A 22,358-nucleotide genomic window follows, 5' to 3' on the forward strand; every position below is an offset into this window, starting at 1 on the left:
GAGTTCATTTTACATACCATTGATGAATTAATCTCAAAGCACAGTTTTGGTAATATTCCTTTGATCAAGGTTCACATTAAGTTCACAGCATTTAAGATTCTTCAGCATCTGGGTCCAAGTTCTGCTTTTCCAGGTTTCTCTCTTACTACCTCAACACATACAGTGGGATACAGAATTTCATTACTACATACTTTTACTCCTGTGTGTGCACCTTCCTCTTCCCACTTCCATGAGATGTATTGGCAGGGGTGGGGAAACTGTGGCCTCGAGGTCAGATGTGGCGTTCTAGGTCCTCGGGTGTGGTTTTTTGACTGAGTCCAAGTTTTACAGAAAAGATCTTTTCAAATGAAGGGGATTTGTTCTGTGAAGTTTGGACTCAGTTTGGGCCGCACTTGAGGATCTAGAGGGTCATATGTGGTCTCAAGGCCACACGTTCCCCACCTCTGGTGTATCTACTTAAGCCCTTTACCATTCAATAAAATGGAAATCTAATAAGAGTTTATTTCAAAGTCACCTCCTTCATGGAACTTCCCTTTGCTCCTCTGACCCTCCACAGACCTGGATTTCCTAGAGCCTGTTTCTTTATAGCTGGGATTCCTAGCATTGTACATTCCTCAAAATTGAGCATATTTTTGCCTTGCACTCTGTTCTGGTTGAATGAATAACTTATCAAGTCCTAAACAAAATACCTTTCATCTCACATCATGATGTCTTGTTGCCTCAACAGTTTAGGGTATATATGGTTAAAACATTTATTTGTACTTTATTACTTTAGAACTGTTAATCATTTGGACAGGGGCTGGTTTACATGTGAATCCTGGGCAATGCTGACCAGGGTAAGAGTGAATATATTGAACATGCCTCTGCCCTTTGTCAACAATCTGGTGGCAGGACCTCAGTGACCCCTACTTTGATCATAAGGCAAGAACATGGCCAGGCATCTGCTCTGCCACGGAACATTCTGCACTGGTTCTCTCCCCCAGTATTTCACATTTCTCTCAGGCTTTGAGATTTAAATTCAATATTACCTTTGCTATTATAAAAGGCATAGGAATCTACTGACAGATAGCTCCACTTGGAATTTTTGTGATTCAGTTATGAGCTGCCTAAGCAAAGCTCCCTATTCTAAGCACGACTTCCTTCTCCTTCAGATTCATTCCTGGGGTATTCCAGTCTTCTCTATTTGTTCTTTATGTTCTCTAGAACTACTTATTAGCAATTTGTCATCTTTATTAGACTCTAGAAAATACTCTGTCTTTATAGAATGTAAGCACCCTGAAAATGGATCATTTTGAATTGAATTTGTACTGTCTAATGATAACTAATTAGTAGTATAAACCACATTGCAAATGGATTATTTTTCTATGTAAGGACCTGTTTTCACATAAAATTAAGTAGGGCCACCAGTGCTACTTACGTTGAGATTTAAAAATCATTAAGGAGGGCATCTATGAGGCAATACTTTCAATTTTAGTTTTGGCTATTTAAAATGGCACTTCTAAAAGAAATCCTAAAATTTAAATGATTTGTTAATATAGTCTGGTCTTGTTCCAGGTGGTGGAATTTTTTCTATTACCTTTTCCTGCTTTTGTAACCACGGAAATGAAAGAGTTTACATTTCAGTCATACTTGGCCAAATGACACATGGACTTTTTAATATAAATCTGCCAAAGTGTAGGAAAATCCCTCAATTTGGTAAACTGCTGTTTTAAGAGCATCGTGTTCCTGTATCAACCCAGCACTCGGAGATATGGGTCTGTAGTTAAGTAACTGTCACTAAAAAAATGTGCTTAGCTTGATGATTATTTTTGCCTTTCTTTGTATTCCCAGAGCTTAACACAGTGCCTGGTATATAGAACCAACTTAATAAATGCTATTTGACTGACAAAGTCATAATAGGGTAATTTAAATGATTTTATTAACAATGTTGCAACCTCATTTCCTCTGATAATCTGAGAAACTAGTTTTCAGAACGCAAACTTCTTTGTCTTTCAGAGATGTATGCTTACAGGACAAGAAACATGCACAGAGCAGCAGATGAGGACCAGGTGAACTAATTTTTAATGCTGGGGAGTCTGACACTGAAACTACCAACATTTGGGATTGGTGAGTTGAAAGTAGGAGGACCATTAGATTAAGAAAAAGATGAGATCCACTAGTCATCACGTCTGACCTGTTCCAGTGGAGCATATGTACAGCATAAAAGCAAATAAAGATACTGCTATAGGAACATTATTTCTTAAAATGGAATAACAAATGCTTAATACAGTAAAAATCCAAGATACTTCTGTTTTATATTCAATTTACAAAGCAATAAAGTCTCGCTTTTTGATGTTTCCTCTCTCTGTCTGTCTGTCTCTCTCTCTGTCTCTCTCTCTTTTTGTGACATACACTATATAGAGATCCAAAGATAATACACAGAAATGGTCAAACATTGAATGTTGGAAGTGATTACAATGAGGATTTTCCTTCCTCTCTGGACATGTCCTGCAGCTGGAGTTCCCTTTGGGGTCAATGGGATCTCCTCCACCTGTGGATGAGAGTAGCAGGGTGAAGAAGAGGAAAGGGTATGGCCCAAGAAATGACACAAATACATACATGTGAACATATCTCATATATATATATTCACTAGCAAATTTCAATGACAGCACAATTCCTAAAAGAATAAGCATTTCTGTTTTCTAGCTGAAATCACAATGTTCTAATCCCAGTGACTTAATGTAAGGTCACCTGGCAGGTGATTCAAATTTGTTGTGTCTTAGCTAGTCAATAGAACACTGAGTGGCAAATTAAAGAATTGAAAAAAAAAAAAGCTTTCAGCTTAATTCCTTACTAACATACATTTTAAAGTGTTTGCCCAGTTTTGCATGATGCAGAAACCAGACCAACTTTATTAGATATAGATGGTTTTATTGACCAAATACAGTTAGTTTTCCTGAAAAAGCTGGAAAAATCCAAATATGGCGATGTATTAAATTTATCAGGTTCCTCAAACAGATATCACACCTCTCTTGTTAACCATGGTACAAAACACAACTTTTAAAAAATTGTGAATGAAATTTCAATTTAAATAAATGTTGTTTGTAGGAGAATTACTTTAATAAAATTATTCTTTTATAAGGAAAATGGTTGCCAATGAATGACCCATAATACAGAATTAACATTCAGCTGCAGTTGTATTTAGATGCAGGGGACTGGACTAGATTGACACTTTATTAAGCCAGTGATTTTTTTAAATACATTTATTAACCAATGTTAACACATTAAATGACTCTATATATTGCTAGTCAGAGCAGCTTACAAAATGCCAGAATGCATCATAGAACTGGACAGCCACAATGAATAATTACAATGTGCATAGTGGCTAAGCTCAACACCGTAATATAGCTTTATGATTTGCAGAAAATTAATTTTTAATAATGATTCCTAAAACAATCAATTGTAATTTTATCTAAAACTTATACAAAACCAGGCCACAATGTCTTTTTTTGTTTTTTGTTTTTTTTTAAACACACAGTTTTCACGCTGTAGTAACTTGGAAATGTGCAACCGTGTCAACAGAGACGAAAAAGCCAAAGTAACACGAAATCTTACTTTCATGCAGCTATCAGTTAAATAGTACATACTCTGGAATGATTTTACACCAAAAATATTTCCACAATAACTTGCTTTCATAGGGGTGGATCGAAGTTTGGGAATTTGTAAAATAACTGAACTAGATTAATTTTCGTCAGCTATGATGGACCTCACCAGTGCCACAGCACAATGGCAACATGGATTAATTACACAGAAACGAGAAATAATGCAAGTAACTGTGTAATTTACTACATTGTTTTGAATGGGGCTGCTATGTAGTTTCTGCAAAATATTGTGCATTATTTGGCAGTCGCTGGTCAATTAACTTGTGTCACCACCATCTGCAACAACATTAGTTTTGGATGTTTTTTTCACAGAAGGTTTAGTTAGATTTTTCTATTTAGAGTGACCCTGACAAAAACCAGAGAAAACTTTTTAAAAGGCTTTTCTCCTTATTTTTTCACTTCCATTGTGTGTAATTGCTTTTAATAAATATCAAAGATCTAAATAAATATTTACAAATTATTCCTCTAACTTCTCAAAAAATAGCTAGATGATAAAGGGAATTTGACTTGGTCTAAGATCAATCAGCCTTTGAAAAAACAAATTAAGAGACATTTTAAAAGAAAAGAAATTTAAATTTTACTGGATGTGATTTATATATCTATGTAGAAAAAACTCATTATTCAACTATCGATCCATTCCTATTGGTAATGCTTCTTAATTCAGACATTCCTCAAAATACAGACTTTTTACAAATCACGGCATCTTTAATACAAGAAAATTAACATGCATTATTCTTCATTCTGTGTACAGTGATGGAGCTCATTAACAGGCAATGACCCATTACTACAAACATAACGGCTTCTGTGACACTTAAGTGCTTTCTTTCCTTTGAGTATTAACTTACAATGGACTAGGTGACACCAGATAATAGGCAATCAGATGATATTTGGGGAGGGAAGGGAAGCATTTAAGAAATTTGTATGCCTCATCTAAAATTTCATGTATGAATAAAGGTAGTTTTTGGCTTTTCCTTGTTTTGTTACAAGCACTCGTGTTAGGACAAGAATGAAATGTGCAAACTTTAAAATTTAAATATTCATTTTCTCTAAGATCCAGCTCAGTAAAAGATTACCCCAGTTCCCTGCAATTTTAAACTACAAGATCAAAGCTAATAATTTGTTATAAAAGTTATATATTGAAAAGAAATAATGAAAAACACAATTGGGAAATATTTAAGAAAAAATATGCAGGACTAGCACCTGCTGTGTCAACCCTGTTCCCTAAATTCAATCATATACCCACTGGCATAACCAATAGATAATGCCTTTAAACAGTAAATTAAGCTGAACAAAACCAGCTCAACAAGGTTAAGAAATAAATGTTACATCAAGGTAGTATGTTTTATTTCTGAAACAGTTCTATATTTCTTACATTCAGATCTATTTTAAATGTTTCTTTGTTAAACTCACTTGTATTCACCTGTTGTTGTTTTTTTAAAGATCTGTTGTTTAAAGGTTAAAATCTCTGTAAAACCTAAAAATGTTTTAAAATTTGCTGAAAATGCAACAAATCCTCAATTAAAATTCATTTAAAATAACCCTTAAAATACCCTCCACTGATGTTAATCTTACTTACTGACAAAATCTGGAGGAGCATGAACAGAAGATTTAAACTACTGTGCAAAATTTCTTCACGAAAAGTGTTTAAAGGCTGGTGCAAAATGGGAAGCAAATTCTAAACAATTTTGGCTTCTTGGAAACAAAAACCGCTTTGTCTGAGAATAGCATCATCGGGGTGATTCTCTCTCTCTGGAGGAGGAGGAATACAGCTTTCATCTTTTTCGGCGACAGGTGCGTTTATGTTCAGCATGCCAGTGTTCCTGCTGACACTTGATCGAGCAATAGGACGTATTCCAACAGCAATGGTACATGGCTTCCTCTTCACAGTTGTAGCACTACGGAGAACAAGCCAGGAAGCATGATTATTGCAGCCTGGGACAAGGAGCCTGAGAAATTAAACCTCTTCCTTGCTCATTTTAGTTTGGATTCTATGTTGAATACACCCATTTAATGATTAACAAGTCAGTTTGAGCTTTCTGCACAGGCAGCTGCTGCATGGTGCAGTGGGAAGAGCACTGGCCCAGTAGGTGCTGAACCTGAATTTGGTTTCTCCTCTCTACCCCTTACTATCCATGTGACCTTGGACAGAACACTTCCTTCCCCTGACCTTGGCTTCCCTGTCTATGAAATGAGGGAAATGGACATGATGCCTAAGGTCCTTTTCAGCTCCAAAGTCATGAGCCTATGATCTGATCAATGTTTCCAAAATGATCTAGTCAAGAAAGGATTTAACAAACTTAAATCTTATGCCTCCTTTCTTCAAACTATGAAGCAAAAGGAAGTCTGGTGAAGGTAACAGATCACTGAACACTTTTGACACTTTTAAAAATCTTCCCACAAGTTACACTAGCACCATTACCAATACTGGAACATTTGCTGGGTCCGGACCAATTTCACAGAATCTGAAAGCTGGAAGGGTCCTAAGATGTCACCTCGTCTAATTTGCTCCTGAAACATGAATCCTCTCCATAACACCCTATTTCGTTTTGGGATAGCTCTAATGACTGGGAAGTTCTTTCTTATTCTAAATCAAACCCTGCCTTACTAACTCAACTCTGGGCACTTGATGGACTTACCTGCATAATTTTGAAATAAAGATCTTTTTGTCAATGACCGCCATTTATCCTTGTAGTAAGCTGATAAAATTGCTTATCCAACCCCTATTGCATCTTTGTATTTTCCTGAATACCAAAGGCCAACAACCGATAATGACAGAGGCAAGAAATGTTAATTTTCTTTTAGTATGAACAATATTTAAAAAAAAAAAGGGGTCCTCAGGAAGACTCCCATAATTAATTACTTTGTGCTCTATATTTCTTGTGGGAACAATGATATGATCTCTCATTCTTATGCTATTATATGAATAACAGTTACTCCTTGGTCTTACTTCTAGTTATTCTTATTTTCCCAAATATCAGCATAACCTTTTTTTAACATCACTTCAATTCTTTTATTTTCCTGATGTAGAACAGATGTTGTCATCCTAAACTCCTTGTTGTCCAGTATTTAAGATGTACCATCAATATGAAGCCTGTGCTGACCTTATCTCATATGTATTAACATAGCTCTTCCATCAGCCTCCTTTATGTTTTACTTAAATTTTTCTACAGCTGAAATATCCTCCCTTTTCCTACCAAACCATGTCTCTCACATCCTTCCAAACTTGGCTCATAAGTGAAAAAAGTAAAATTAAAATGTTAAAAATTTCCCCTTTCAAGGAGTTCTCCCCTAATGAACTCAACCCCTCTCTATGTAATCCTCTTCTGATCGGATATAAACAGAACATATTTTCTGATGCATTGCTTAATTCTTCATACACTTCCACCAAAAGGCAAGGACCATATCTTTTATATTTCTCCTTTTCCAAAGCATTCCATTAGGCACAAAGTTGGGACTAATAATAAATCTTAGCTGAATAACTTGTATTTAAATTTGATAATTTTTAAGGTGGATCAACTCCACCAACGTACAGAGTGCATTCAAGTCAACACTTACAAAGTGATATCCTTAGACCTGATAAAACAACAACGTATCTCCCAAAGTATCCAACTTGCCCTCAATTTATGTAGAGTAGCAGTTTACTTATAAGACCAGACATAATTTATTAGATAATGATTTTCACCCAAGACACAAATAAGAGATAGCCATGTCCAGTTCTTTCTATAGCCAAATCCAGAAAACTGAGTACTGTATTCTGCATATTTTTCATGATATTCTGGCAAATGAAAGATCATTCTGCTGAAAAGACACAAGGCAGCCTTATGTACTGTGACCTAGGTTTGAATTCTAGCTCTACTCCCTAGGTAAGCTTCAACTAGCCAAATGTTCCTCTTTGGGTCTTGGTTTTCTCTTCTGTAAAACTAGAGATCTGACCAAGGGATTTTTGTGAAATAAAAGGTCATTTAACCTTTGGGGAACAATCTATCATTCTGTGATATCCAAGTTTATCCTGAAGAATTTGTAATATCCAGTTACCCAGTACTGAATAATAGGTATTTAAAAAAAGTTTGTAATCCACAGAATATAGTCTTTAAAAAAATTTGTAATCCATAGAATATACTCTTATGAAAAGAAAATGAACAAAGGAGCATATGGCAAAACAGCCAAAAGAAAGAAGCTTTCAAGACCATGATCAGGTATCACCACCCTCTTGTGATGATGAGAAGATATTAAACCAAAGTTTGAAAGGCATTTAAATTTCAGGAATGCAACTTTGCTTTTTCTGAAGACAAGGTCCCTTTACATTTTATTTGCTTAATAAAGCAGGACCCTGTAAAACAAGAGTGATCATAGTTATAGGGTACTCACAATCTGAAATGCAGTATCCCCCCAATTTAAAGAGTAAAGTAAGATAGTTATCTTTCTTATATAAAGAAACTACAAAAGTTCTCTGTTAGTACTCTCCTTTGTTTTCCCTCAAATTCAGCTCAAGGAAGTAACTTCTAACAGTGTTCTCAACAAGTATTTATTTTCTAGAAATCCATCTTCCTGGATTTCACAAACTTCTAGAAGTAATTAGGAACATCAGCTGAAAAGCGACATGAACAAGAAGTATTTCTATAGGTTATATATGGCACGTTAGCCAGGCCTCTTAAACAGGTTCACCTCTGCTGGGTCAGGGGTTGGGGCGAGGGGGATGGAGAAGGAAGTATATTACTTAGGAGGGCAAGATAGATACTTGGAGAATCCCAGCAGAATCTTTATTCAGTGTCTCCTTTAAGCCTTGGCTGTAATCTCTTCATGTAAATATAAACTGTGTGACACACCTAACTGAAAAGCCAAAGTCTGACTCAGGTGATTCTCTGCTCTTTATTTAAATGAAAGGCAAAGAAGAACAGTAGTAAGAAATACTAAGGCACATAGGTAGAAATAAACCCAGTAGAGAATGACAACTGCCCAAGCACAGAGCAAAGTTTAAGTAAAAGCTTTAAAAAGAGGTTTATTTAAAAAACAAATACTTTTACTGAGGTAAAAACAACAACATCCTAATGAACTTAAAAAAAACCCCTAAAATGTTTCTAAATAACAACAAATTCATTCAATTGAAAAAAATAAACTCTTGTTGACTTAAAAAGTATCATACTAAATAACTTAATCACTTCTGAACTCATTTTTTAAACTTGAAAAGGTTAGGTTTTTTTTATTCTGTCTAGTCTGGACCAGTTGCTATTTCCATTAGCAAACAGACTAGTTTTGGCTTATAAACCTTAACATAAAACACTGCTTCCAATGTGATTCACTTAGTAATACTGTTTTAATGAAGCAATTTATATTTCTCCAATTTGCTATGAACCTGCTTATGCATTCCAACTATTTACCCATGTAAAAGAAGTCTGATGATTCAGTTCTTATTTCCTAAGTACATCCTTAAATTGAGTATTTCTTATAATATAGTTGTATTTGGTAATGACATGTGCCATTTATGTAAATTAAATGATAAACCATTCAAATTCTATCCTTCCACAGATACCAGAGCCTCACTGTGGTGTGACTTGTTAGAACATGAATTCAGGCCAATCTCAGATCCCAAGAGAATTGAACTTTTAGATGTTAAAACATCTATAAAGAAGCCAGCCACAAAAGACAGATTCTGAGCATATCATTAGAGAAAGGTTCCAGCATACTTCTTAAGTTTTTGGACCTGCTGACTATATTTGGCTACTTACAAGTTCAATTTTCTAAATTTTATCTTGATTTTGTTAAGTTTTTTCTTCAATAAAATTGTTCTTTTGAAATTTTCCAGTGACCTTCCACTTAAAAAATTTAAGAAATCATACTCTACTGTCAGCAGTTACAATCTTAGGAAAGCCATTATTTCTCTCTTATAACTGTATGTGGAGCTTCTTGGGCTCCTTTCTCCCGATATCTTTCTATGTCTCAAAGAGAATCCTTGAGAGAATATCTCATCTTTTTTATTTTTCTTCTTAAAGGGTGTCTCACTATACTTCATGGGAAGTACTTATCTTATTTCAAGAATTATGTCTAGGTACCTGACATGCATCTATTCAAGTTCTCTCCTTTAATACTTGTCTAGCATCTTTCCTGGATATCTTACTCCCAGACAGGGAAGAACACCAGTCTTCTTTCTTTCTTTTCAAGCCTTCCTTTTCCCTGATTCTTCAGTTACTGTTGGGGATCTCCTTCTTCTGATTAGCCTGTTGAATGTCATCATCATTTAAGATTACTGGTCCATTCTCTCTCACCCCCATCCCTGCAAGAAGTCAGAACTGTTATGCCAGCACAGCTTCCTAGCCCCCATCTTGCTCTCTTTGCTCATCCCCCACCCCCTCGGTTTTTTCACTAACCTGTCTTCACAGCTGTATCTTGGTAGGCTTCTTTTATCTGCTTGTCAAATCTTTCCTTTAAACTAATTTTCAATATTCACTTTCATAAAGTTTTTATGAAATGTTTTAAAATATTCCCCTTAGATTACAGAAGCTGAAAGTGAGCAAGATGAATTAAAGAAAGTGGCAAAACTTCAAGAAATGAAGTAAACTTAAGGCAATAAAAATTTGGAAGTTGCAGGCAAGCTGTGTTTTCTCACTCAATAAATAATTACTGAGAATCTACTCTATATTCAACACAGAAAGGGACACAGGAAGCATATGATATCATTATTATCATCAAAGAGCTTAGCCTTTAGCTAGGGAGATCAGACGAGTCAAGGTAAAGCAAGGAGACACTAACAAACACACTGTGTAACCGGATACTAAGTGGTGGAGTGAGAGACTGTAAGAAGTGCAACTGTAAAATAACTAAACAAATGACTGACAAAAGGAAATCTGTGGAGAAGATGAGATTGATCAGTTCAGCGCTGCAGTTCCCAAACGCAGCCCAGCAAAGGTACCATTAGTCAATATTAGACGTGAAAGGTAGATTTTCAATAAAAAGATGAAAGATACTATAATTAATATTTACCCATTGCTTCTTCTTGGTCTGAGAAATCAGTTGCTTGTGCTGTGTTGCTAGCTTCTTAATCTCTTCTACAAATTCTTCTTTACACTTTTCCTTTACCTGTTTACATTTCCTGTCCATCTCACTCTGCATATTGGCCACAGCTTTATTTACAGCTTGCCTTTTTTCTTCCTCCATTTCAGTACGCAGCTAGTAGGAAAAAAAATCAAGCCCCAAATACACAATTAACATTGACACTGGCTATACAACTTGGCAAACAGAATCTATACACTGTTACCCAAATAATGCCATCCTCTTGATTTCATAAACATGCAAGAAGAAATCGGGAGTATATTAGTGTATTAGTAATCCTAAGCAGGTGATATGCACAGCTGTAAATCTGTGGCCCAGATGGTGGGTACACAAGTAGTTCAACCACCACAGGAAATGGTATTCATCTACTAAGCAACATTTTCTGAAAACAAACTACACTGATCAGACATCGAAGACAGGATTACCTTCTCCATTGCTTCTCTTACAACCCTTTCAGTTTCTCGTTTGTGGTCAGATTTCATTCGGTCTTTGAAATCATTAAAGATTTTGGTGTACTTGTCATGGCACATGTTTTGACACACTCCATCATTAGTGGTCTGTGTGCTCCGATGCAGCATTCTTGGAGAAGAGGCACTTAACTTCTTGGTCTGAGTAGAGACCGAAACCTTTTCTATTGGCTGAGGCATTGTGGGAATTTCCTGGCTGGAACTTACAGCTTCAGTTTCAGGCTCTGGTTCCTGGAGGGCAAAAAAAGTACTAGACATTATCTACAGTGACAATAATGAAACACATCTCAGACACAAGAATAAAGAATGAACTATGTTAACATATAAGTTTAGTAGTAGACATAAATAGCCATGTAACAAACAACTGTCATAATTAGTAGAATTAAAGAATTAGTTACTTTAAAAGGGAACCTGATTGATGGGTGTCTTAGAGATTAACTTTATGGGTCATTTAATTTAAAACTGAATGCTAGTTAGCTTAAATACACAATTATTCTACATACTAATAACTTATTTTAAAAAAAAATCAATTGTTTCGACCAGATGTATTAATTTGTTAAAATTCCCAATCACTTTTTACTGAATATGTACCTGTACTATTTGCTCAGCTCTAGAGCTTGAATTAAATAACACGTGAATTTTATCCAGAAAGACTGTCATTTTGAAAAAGTAATGGCTTTTAAAATATCAGCCTGATTCATATTTGCTTTAGGAATAAACTTTTTCCCAAGCAAAGTTAAATGGTAAATAAAGTGTCCTTTCCCACTTACCCTCTAAGATATGAAGGGGGATAAGATAACATTCATACTTAATTAATGTAACTAACTCAATGATGATAATTGCTTTATACAAATATTCATAGGAGGAGCCATCCTGTCTGTAACTTTTAAAAGATTTTCTGGATCAACTGCCACTTGAACTCTAAGTGTCAGGGTAACTTACCTCTTTTTTGGGTTCCACACTTTGATTACGTCGTCCTTTCTTTGCTCTTGGTTCCTGAGTGACCTTCAGCTGTGAACATATAAAAGTAATACCCTATTATTTCAATACTGTGAAATATTTCATCTTGGTTGCAAATACTGACCTACAGGTGAGAAAAGAGTAAACTGCTTGTTTCTGCCTTAGTACTCTTAGGACACTTGGCACCACTTAGTAAATTACCGAACGCCACGTGCTTTATAGCAGAATGATCTGAAAAAATAATGCATATCCCCAAAGTGAGTAATTTACTCCCTCTTTCCTGGGAGGATCACATTTTAAGGCTCTTTGGCTTGGGGGTGAGGAGACAAGGACAATGTGTGCTACTGTTTGTTTTTTGCTGAACAATTTACAGTATGGTTAAGAAATGGAAAAATATGACCCAGATTTTGTTACTGATGGGAAGTGGGCTCTCAAATATTTTCACATTTAACAATGACTTGTAGTTTCTGATGAGAGTAGGACTTACCTGTTCGTTACTGGTAGAGGAGATGCTGGATTCTGCTTCTTCTTCACCTCGGTCCTCATTCTTAGACTTCCAAAATCTTCCTTCACGTAGGAAGCGCTGATGCAGTTCCAGCTCATCACATGCTTTTTTCCAGCCCATACTGCGTTTCACATGCAACCGATGGATGTTAACTGTGATATCTTGTATATTTTCAGAAGGAATCCAGGCCCTGTAAAAAGAATTTGAAGGCAAAATTAGAAATTTCCAAAGGGTAAGGATATTTGTGTGGGGAATGAGGGTGAGGACAGGGGAACATGGGGGATAAAACCCATTTAGAGAATAGTCACCCATATTTGTGGAAAACTTGATGAGTCTTGTCCAAATTTGGAAAACTAGCAAAGGAAGTTCAAAATTAATGGGACCATCAATTATAATATCAGCTAAACATAACAGGAGGAAAAAAAAAGCTGATTCTGCTTTTTAAAGTTCTCAATGTCTAAATTTGTACAAATTTCTTCTAATGTTTTTAATATGCTTTTGAATATGGTCAACTTAAATCTAGAAGTAATCTAACACATTCAGTATTATTAATTAATTTTTAAAATGTCTTGATTCATTAATTTTTTAAAAAATTATTTTATTTTTGATTTATGGAATAAAACAAGTATTTCCGTAACACAGCATAATAAAAAAAGATAACTGCATACAAAACTTCAAATTTATTATGTACAACTTGCTATTTCTTTAAAATATAAATTAGAATATATATTATATTATTGAATATATTACATATAATATAATATATAAAAGTTATCATGTAAATTTTTTCCTTCCCTCAAAGATGGCTATTTTTAGATACAAATATTCATATACATGCATATATATACATATATATAACACACACACAAATGTATGTATAATCATTCTATACATACTTCTATTTATCAGTTCTTTCTGGATACAGATAGCCTCTTCCTTCATATGTCCTTTGTGTTTAATTTGGGTATTTACAATAATCAAAATGACTTATTCACTCGAAGTTGTTCTTAAAACAATATTACTGTTACTGTATACAAGGTTCTCTTGGTTCTCCTCATTTCACTCTTCATTATTTCATGCAAGTCTATCCATGTTTTTCTAAGATCATCAAGCTTATAATTTCTTATAGCACAATAGTATTCCATCACAATTATATACCATCATATCATTAATTTTGAATACTCTTAAATAACTTTATACATTGGGATAGACCTATTTGCATATAGGTACCACAACAGACATTGAGTATCAGAAACTTCTTTAGATCTTATTACCAAAAAAAAAAAAAAGTGACTGAGAAAATATTCACAACTACTGATCCATGTGCCTACTTTTGCACCTCTACTGAATTGTATGAGAATCATCTGCACATGTATCAAGACCATCTCAGATGAAGGTCTGAGGTTTCACAAATGATATTCTATAGCAGATCAAATCTTTACAGTCACATAACTGACTGAAAGGATAGTGAACATAAAATCCTACTGGACTGTTTGATTATAAAAAAAAAACATTGATTTGTTGCAGCAAAACAGGCGACCTTAAAGAATCTCCCCCAACAAGAAGTCTCTTCTGTAAAAATAAAAATCAAACAGTATTCCTTGAAAGATAACAGAAACAACTTTGGTTTTATAAACCTTTGATTATTAATAACAAGTGAGGGACGAAAACGGGAAGCTATATGTTTATCAAAGGTGTTTGCCACTGTTTACAGGGATATGTCTTAAAGTCCAAATAGAAAAATGATTCCTTAGAGACAGTGAGTTCTACCAAATTCTCCTTTTTGTAGATGAGATTGTGCTGATTTCATCCAAGAAAACTGCAGAGCTTCCTAAATGTGACTGATAATCACTCAAGAGTTCTGCTTAGTGCTCTGCACAGCAAGTCAAATAGAAGAATGCCTATTATAAAGACTAGGGTATGCAACTAGATGGATAGCTTTTAATAAAACTGGTCCACCATCACCTACATCTCAGATAAATGTCAAAGAGCAGGTATCTGTCTTTGGCAGCAGATGTCAAAGATCTGTGTCCAGAAATGAACAGGAGGAGAACAAGCTGAAGAAATGCCCCAATGAAGTGTGCCCAGACCTTTTAAATATCCCAGGCTTCTCCCAGAAACAAAGATCCATCTTTTGAACATCCACGTTTTTCAAAGAGAAGAAGCACAATAGTATAATGGGTAGGGAAATGCCTTAAGAGTCAGGAAGACCTGGGCTCAATTCCAATGGTTTTACAACTTTGAAAAAGTCATTTAACCTCAGTACCCCCAGCAACTTGCTTAGATTATCCCTTGTGGAGCAAGTGAATCTGCATTAATTGAAGGAGCTTCCTCACTAAGAATCACATACAACAACAAAGTCATGGGTCTAGTCCAAAAAAACAAAAAAACCAAAACCAAAACTATTCTAGTAATACTGAACAGCTCTGAATCATAGAGCCCTACCATTTATGTAGAATTTAGGCTAAGGATCATCTAAAGTGTCAGGGAAAGACAGACGTAATCTGTAGCAAATCACTAATGAGGATGCTCATTAATTAGGGAATGGTTAAACAAGTATATGACTGTAATAGAATACTCTTATGCTATAAAAAATGTTGAGCAGGCTTATTTCAGAAAAACCTGGAAAAACTTAACATGAATTGATGCCAACTGAAGTAAGCAAGAACCAGGAGAACATGGTACACAGCAAGAGCAGTACTGCACAATGATCATCCATGAATGACTGCTATTCTCAGCAACATCAGGATCCAAGTCAATTCTGAAGAACCAACGAAGACACATGCTCTCCACATCCAGAGCCTGAAAGCATACTAATTTTCACTTTCTTTTTTGTGGTTTTGTTTTTTTCTTTGGGTCTGTGTCTTCTTTCACAACACAACTAATATGGAAATATTTTGCATGACTACATATATGTAATCTACATCAGATTACAAACTATTTCAGGGAGATGAGAGGTGAGAGAGGGAGGGAGAAAATTTGGCACTCAAAATTAAAAAAAAGAATGCTAAAATTGTTTTTACATGTAATTGGCAGAAAAATAAAATATTATTTCAAAAACTAACATATCACCAAAGAAGGGTTGTATAGAAAGAGTGGCACAGAAGATGTCATCAGAGAAGTAATAGGAATGAAAAATGTGGGGCAGTCAAAAAATGAGAACAAGGGCCTGTGCTCTGACAGCATCCATGAAACCTAAGAGTTGTGAGGAGAGATTCTCAGCATGTTGGGTGGGAATCTTAGTGCAGGTATTCACAGGAGGCAGAGAAAAATACCACTGGAAGAAGTTCCAACATCAATAAGATCACAGATGCAATGGAGTGTTGACACAATTTCCATGAGAAGAATACAGAAAGCAGTTTTTCAATACCATTATTTCCATTTTGACTAAAAATCCATGACACTGCTTTATGGCATTTTCCCTCTGTATATTTACTTGTCAAATGAAAATTGTAGTTGGAAAAAGAAAAGAAAATGTAGTTACAACTATAACATATTAGTTAGAGCCAGACTATTATTAATAGCAGAGAAGCTATTTTTAAGGAACAAAAAGATATTTATACAGTTTATCAGTGAAGGACTTGGCTATGTAATACAGCTGGAAATACCATGCATGAGGTGTTCTGCTATATGAAACAAAGCAGAATAAGACAAACCAGACCTGTTTCTAATATTTTTGGTCACTTTTCTCCCCTTTTAAAAGGAACTTTAATCTTTCTTTTTTGGGATTTTAGCAGTATAAAGTCACCAATAGACATGAATGAACAACACCATAAACATTTGGTGTAATGGATGCAAGCAGGGGCAAGAAAGGGAGGGTGCTGGAGTTATGAGAAGGTCTCTTTCTTGTGTCCTTTTATGGAGCTGGCAGCACACCCACAGTGTTAGTGAAGTGTGGATGCTAACCCATCAGTAAAATGACCGCATGATTTTTCTTGAAAAATCCCAGAGTTTTGCTAACTTCCATTCTCAAAGTTAAACTTGAAGTTCATATCTTCAGGTTTGAATTATGGTTGAATTCCTTACACACCACAGGAAAGATACTTTCGTATAGATGAGCCTGGCATGCACCCTAATAGCTATAAGCAACAGCAACGTTGTGGGTGGGGAGTCCAAGAATGGCACCTATCTCCCTGGTGAACAGAATTTCCAGACTGGATAAGGACAATAAGGGCTCCAATGAAACACTTGAAGGAAGCCTTTAGGATACCTCCAGTGAGACCCTCGGTTGTAAGGCTGAAGTCCTTTAAACATCTGCAAGTGAAAGATAGAGGTCTCTGCCTCTCAGGCAATCAAGTGCAGCATCTGCACAGTTTCTATTGGGTAGCCTCTTTCAGCAGTGTCCTCAGACAACATAATTCAATCAACTCCATCTAGGACAACACACTGGGTACACCACTGTTTGTGTCATACACTTGCCCTGTGTGGGGTCTGGTTTCTTAATCATGCCCTCTAGCATCTGAGGGGCACAAATAACAGATATATTCCAATTTGATTATACCTTTCATTCTTCATCTTCAAGATGAAGGGACATCAATATCTATTAGCAGCCCCCCTTAATCCCTCCCCCAAGCTACTATGAAGCCATTAGGAGCCTCCAGAAGCTTATCAGGTCTTCAGACTCCTTCATGGTCCCCAGTCCTATTGATGATCTTGATGTTCCTTCCCATTTCTCCCAGGACCTTTCTGACTGCAGAGGCACCAGCTGCCTTTAGGATGAAAAAGGTAAACACCCACATGTCTTGTTCTATTAAAAACTGGAGATCTTGTAGATTCTCCTGCAGTTAGAACCTTCTTGCTGCCCAACGTACCACCACTCAGTCACAAGGAAATCATTATTTTCCCCCTTAACAAGCACAGAGATATTTTAAGTTCAAAAATCTCTCAGAATCACTTTTTCATTTTCAATCCATCTAACGTTGTAGACACACCTGTCCAGTATCTTGCACAGAGTAGCAAGAAAATGAGGTCCTGATTATTATAAATTGTACATTAGTACAAATAATAAATCCTTTGACATATGATACTAACTTTAAAAAGATCTGTTCTCATGATTGACTTGAGGCAGTGTGATCCTCTAAGATCAAGAGTCCTAAAGTAAAAAAATTGGGGTGTGAATTTCAAGTCTACCGACTTAATATTTTACCTGGATAAGTTATTTAAACATGATACTTCAATTTCCTTATCTGTAAAATAACTGTGTAACATTGGATTTTTATGAAGAAATGGACTTGTAAACCTTAAAATACTGAATAAATCTGTATTGTTCCTAAATTAAAAACATTCTAACAGTATACTCTTAATCCCTTTTGAATTCTTCGTTTCCATTTACCAAACATTTACTGCTGGGTCCCGATTATTGTTAAAAGTGAATCATGCGAAGTAGTTGAATTATTCAAATTTGCATTGCATATTTTCATTGGGTTAATAGTGCAAATTCAAACAGATGAGACAACTTTAAAGGATTCATCATTTGTACTAATCAAGACCTCATTTTCTTAAGCACCTACTATGTGCAAAATACTGGACAGATTTGTCTACAATCTTAGATGGGTTGAAAATGAAAAGATGATTCTGAGAGATTTTTGAATTTAAAATATCTTTTATTCCTTCTTCCAAATCAGTTTATTAAACATATCTGTCCAAGTGGAAGACAAGAAAAAATAAACCACTATGTCAAGTCATAGAATCTTCTTCCTAGAAAATAATAAATATTCTTATTGGACTGAATTGTTTCAATAAAGTCTACTACTTTTATATGAAATTTTTGAAGTGTACATACAACATTATAGTTTCAGTAGGTATAACCATGATGTTAGGATATGAATGTTATTTATATTAAGTCAATATTTAATGAAGTAACTGTTCATGGTAGTATGACATTTAAAAAGACCTGCCATGTTCTCCATTTTTTGTTCAACATTAGTAACTACAATTTATGGTGTTTTATCTTGAGATCACTGTGACAGTACCTCTCACTTAACTTAAAGGGCTTCAGGATTGATTTTTTAAGATTTAAGAAACTAAGTTGGGACTTTTAAAAACTTTAGTTGGTACCGTGGGTAAGGGTACTGGACTTGGAGACAAGGAGACCTGAGTTCAAATTCTGCCTTAGACACCTCCCTGCTGTGTGACCTGGGCAAATCACTTGCCTTCTCTCAGCCTCAGTTTCCTTATCTGTAAAATGAGATAATTAGCACCTACCTCATGGGGCTATCATGAAGATAAAACAATATGTACAGCACTCTGCAAACTTTAAAGTTCTACATAAATGCTATTATTCTTATTTCATTTTATAAATTTTTAAAATAATTGTTGACATTCAGGTGGATAAAATGATTTATGTTAACTGAATAATCTCATGAAAATTCTTTTTTTCTTTACAAGGTTATTAGTATGACTAATTATTACAACATTGTGAATATTAATTTTAACTAACCACTATTTACCTATACAAGGCTTAGTTCAAACAAAAGCTCTTCTATGAAGCTTTCCTTCATTAAGTCAGAAGAATACTTCTTTTATAAAACTGACTTCATTCAAATCTGTATCATAGTTATATTTATCTGAGTACATCTTGTGTCCCAAACCTCCCCAGATCATATGGATCAAAAGCTCTGGATGTTGCACATCTCGAGTTCTAGGAATGCTGAGAAAACATGCAAACCTCTAAACCAAGATTACTTCTTTGTTCAACTCCTTTACCCTTAACCCCATCCATGCCATATTCTCTGGAATACTGTTCACAATCATGTCTTCTGCCACTCTTTAATCTCTCCGTATTTACTGACTCATCACCTGCTATCCACAAACATATTCAGTTCTCCACCATCCTCACAAAACCCTCACTTGACTTTATCTTCTCAAGCCAATATCTTATGTCTTTCTACCCATAACAGCAAAACTCTTTAAAAAGTTATCTGTATACCTCCACTTCCTCTCCTTAAACTTCCTTCTCAAATCCCTGACACCTGGTTTCCAATCTTCGCTTAAATGAAACTATTCTCTTCAAGTTAGACTCAACTGACAAATCTACCAGCCTTTTCTTAGACCTCATCTATTGTGGCCTATCTGCAGCAACTATAATTTATTAAATTCTGGGTACAGACTACCCTCTCCTCCTGAATACTCTAGTTTTCATGATATTTCTCTCTCCTTCTCTTTTCTGTCCATCTGACCAGTCCTTTGATGGATCATCATCCACATTCTGCTCTAAGTATAAACCAAGGCTCTATCCGAGGCCCTCTTTCTCTGTCTCTCTCCATTCTGTCTTTGGGTGAACTTATTAGATTTCATGTATCATTTTTAAACAGATGACTCCGAAATCTAGATAGCCAGCTCTAAATCCATATTACTAACTGCCTACTGGACATCTTGAACTGGAAGACCCAAAGGCTTCTAAATGTTCAAAACGAACCTCATTATCTTTTCTCCCAAACCCACACCATGTCCTAATGTCCCTATTCCTGTTGAGGGCACCACTACCCTTCTAGTCATCCAAGCTTACAATCTCAGTAATCCCTGATTCCTCACTTCTCCTAACCCTGTATATGTAATTAGTTGCTGAGAATTTTCATTTCTACTCCCACATTTCTAGAGTCTGTTCTCCTCCTCTCCCCTAATTCACACGGTCATGATCACCACTCTACCTCAGTCATTCATCTCTTCTTCTGTATTACTACAATGGCTTCCTAATTGTTCTCTCTGTCTCAGATTTCTCCTCATTCCGATTCATCTTCCACAGAGCTGTCAGAGTGCTATTACTAAAGCATACATTCAAACATATCCATCCTGGGCTCAGTAAATTCCCATAGCTCCCTATTAGCTCTAAGATCAAATATGAACTCTTTTTGGTTTGTTAGAGCCCCCTACAATCTGTCTCTAACCCACGTTACTAGGCTTGAAATTCTCTCATATGCTACAATCCAGTACAACTGGTCTTCTTGTCATTCCTCACATAAAACAATCTGTTTCCCATATTAGTATCTTTGCACAGGCTGTCAGCCACACCTTAGTTTCTTGAAAAATCCAGCTTAAATAATACCTCTTAACAGGCTTTTCCTGGATCCCCTGCTCCTAGTATCTTTCATTCCAAATTATCTTGTCTTTATTTACTAAATATCTGTGCCAGGTGCTGGGAACACAAATACAGAGAATGCAATGATCTCTGCTTACATTCTAGTGGAGGAGATACGTACGTGTGTGTGTGTGTGTCTGTGTGTGTCTGTGTGTGTATGTATAGATGGATAGATTTATAGATCTATACATTTAAAATGTGGTTAAACAGAAAGAATTATAACAGCAGAAGTGGGAGGAATCAGGAAGAGTTTCAAGCAAAAGACGGTGCCTGAGCTACCACTTAAAGGAAAAGAGGAGGACTCTACGAGGCAAAGGTAAGGAGGAAGTTGTATTCCAGGTATGAGGGATGACCAGTGCAAAGGATTAGATATGGGAGACGAAAGTGTTGGAGGAACAGAGGGAAAGGAGAAGGGAAAAGGTACAATAAAGCTGGGAGGTTGAAGTCAGGTTGGGAAGGGTTTAAAAAGCTAAAAAAAGGTATTTATATTTTATTCTAGGGGAAGGTGGAAGCCAAATGAAGTTGGTTTAGTAGGAAAGTCACATAATCAGATCTGTACTTAAAGAAAGTTATTTAAGTAGCTGAGTGTGAATGAAGTGGAATGGTGAGAGACTTGAGGCAAGAAGACCAATTAAGAGGTTGTAGCAATAATGTAGGTGAGAGGTAACAAGGGCCTGAACTACAGTAGTGGCAAGCGAATGGAGAGAAGGGATCAGATACCAAAGATGTAAAAGAAGAAATGGCAAAATTTACCAACTGACTGGGTATAAAAGGACGGTGAGAACTCTGAGATGTTAAAGTTACAAACATAAGAGACTCAAAGGATGGTGATTCATTCCACAAAATTAGGAAATTCTCAAAAAAAGGCAAGAGAAGGGAAAGCAAGGGCTGTTGCTGTTCAGTCACTTTGTTGTGTCTAGCTCTTCCTGCCCCCAGTTGGGGTTTTCTTAGCAAAGATTCCAGAGTGCTTCACCATTTCCTTCTCCAACTCATTTTTCAGATGAAGATTAAGTGACTTGTGCAGGGTCAAAGAGCCAGGAAGTGTCTGAGGCCAGATCTGAACTCAGGAAGATGAATCTTCTTGACTCTAGGCCTGGCACTCTTTCAATACTCATAAGAAAGCACAGAGCCGGCCACATTACAAGCATTATCTCATTTGGTCCTCACAACAACCCTTCAAGACAGATGATATGATTGTCGCTACTTGAGAAATGAGGAAACTGAGGCAGATGAGAGTTAGGTGATTTGCCTAGAGTCACACAGTCAGTCCACGTCTGAGGCTGGATTTGAACTCAGATCTTCCTAATTCTGGGTCCAGAGCTTTACCCTCTGTGCCACCTAGCTGCCTCAAAAGACAGTAAGTTCAGTTTTAGACATGTTAAGTTTAAAATGTCTCTGGAATATGCAGTTTGAAATATCTAATAGTCAACTGATGATATTGGACTGAAGCTCCAGGGAGAAGCCCGGTAGATAGGTAGTATTTCCAAGTCATCTGCACAGAGATGGTAGTTAAATCCATGGGAGCCTTACTTATATCACTTTATAGAACATAAACTCCTTAATGTCAGGGACTCTTTCATTTTTGCCTTTGTAGCCCTAGAACCTAATACAGTGATTAACACATAGTAGGCACAATAAATGTTTACATATTTCCCACAGAG

At 36.0% G+C, this 22,358-nt stretch overlaps 1 protein-coding gene across 9 annotated transcripts in view; it reads right to left on the minus strand.

Moving 5' to 3' along the window:
- Positions 1-1,896: 1,896 nt before the first annotated feature.
- The window catches only part of ZMYND11 (zinc finger MYND-type containing 11), a 160,125-nt gene continuing 139,663 nt past the window's right edge, over positions 1,897-22,358 (minus strand). For 7 of the 9 annotated variants that reach the window (XM_072650070.1, XM_072650072.1, XM_072650069.1 and 4 more), the window contains 5 exons: positions 12,603-12,810; positions 12,098-12,166; positions 11,114-11,386; positions 10,620-10,805; positions 2,890-5,536 (listed from right to left, as the gene is read on the minus strand). In XM_072650070.1, coding sequence (XP_072506171.1) covers positions 5,414-5,536; positions 10,620-10,805; positions 11,114-11,386; positions 12,098-12,166; positions 12,603-12,810 — 859 coding nt within the window. In that variant the 3' untranslated portion in view covers positions 2,890-5,413. Of the gene's footprint in view, positions 2,531-2,889; positions 5,537-9,691; positions 9,857-10,619; positions 10,806-11,113; positions 11,387-12,097; positions 12,167-12,602; positions 12,811-22,358 lie in introns of those variants that run through there. The other 2 variants (XR_011976190.1, XM_072650071.1) reach the window with 2 other exon arrangements.

This window comes from Notamacropus eugenii, chromosome 3, assembly GCF_028372415.1.
Source record: "Notamacropus eugenii isolate mMacEug1 chromosome 3, mMacEug1.pri_v2, whole genome shotgun sequence".
In the NCBI taxonomy this organism is placed as follows: Eukaryota; Metazoa; Chordata; class Mammalia; order Diprotodontia; family Macropodidae; genus Notamacropus; species Notamacropus eugenii.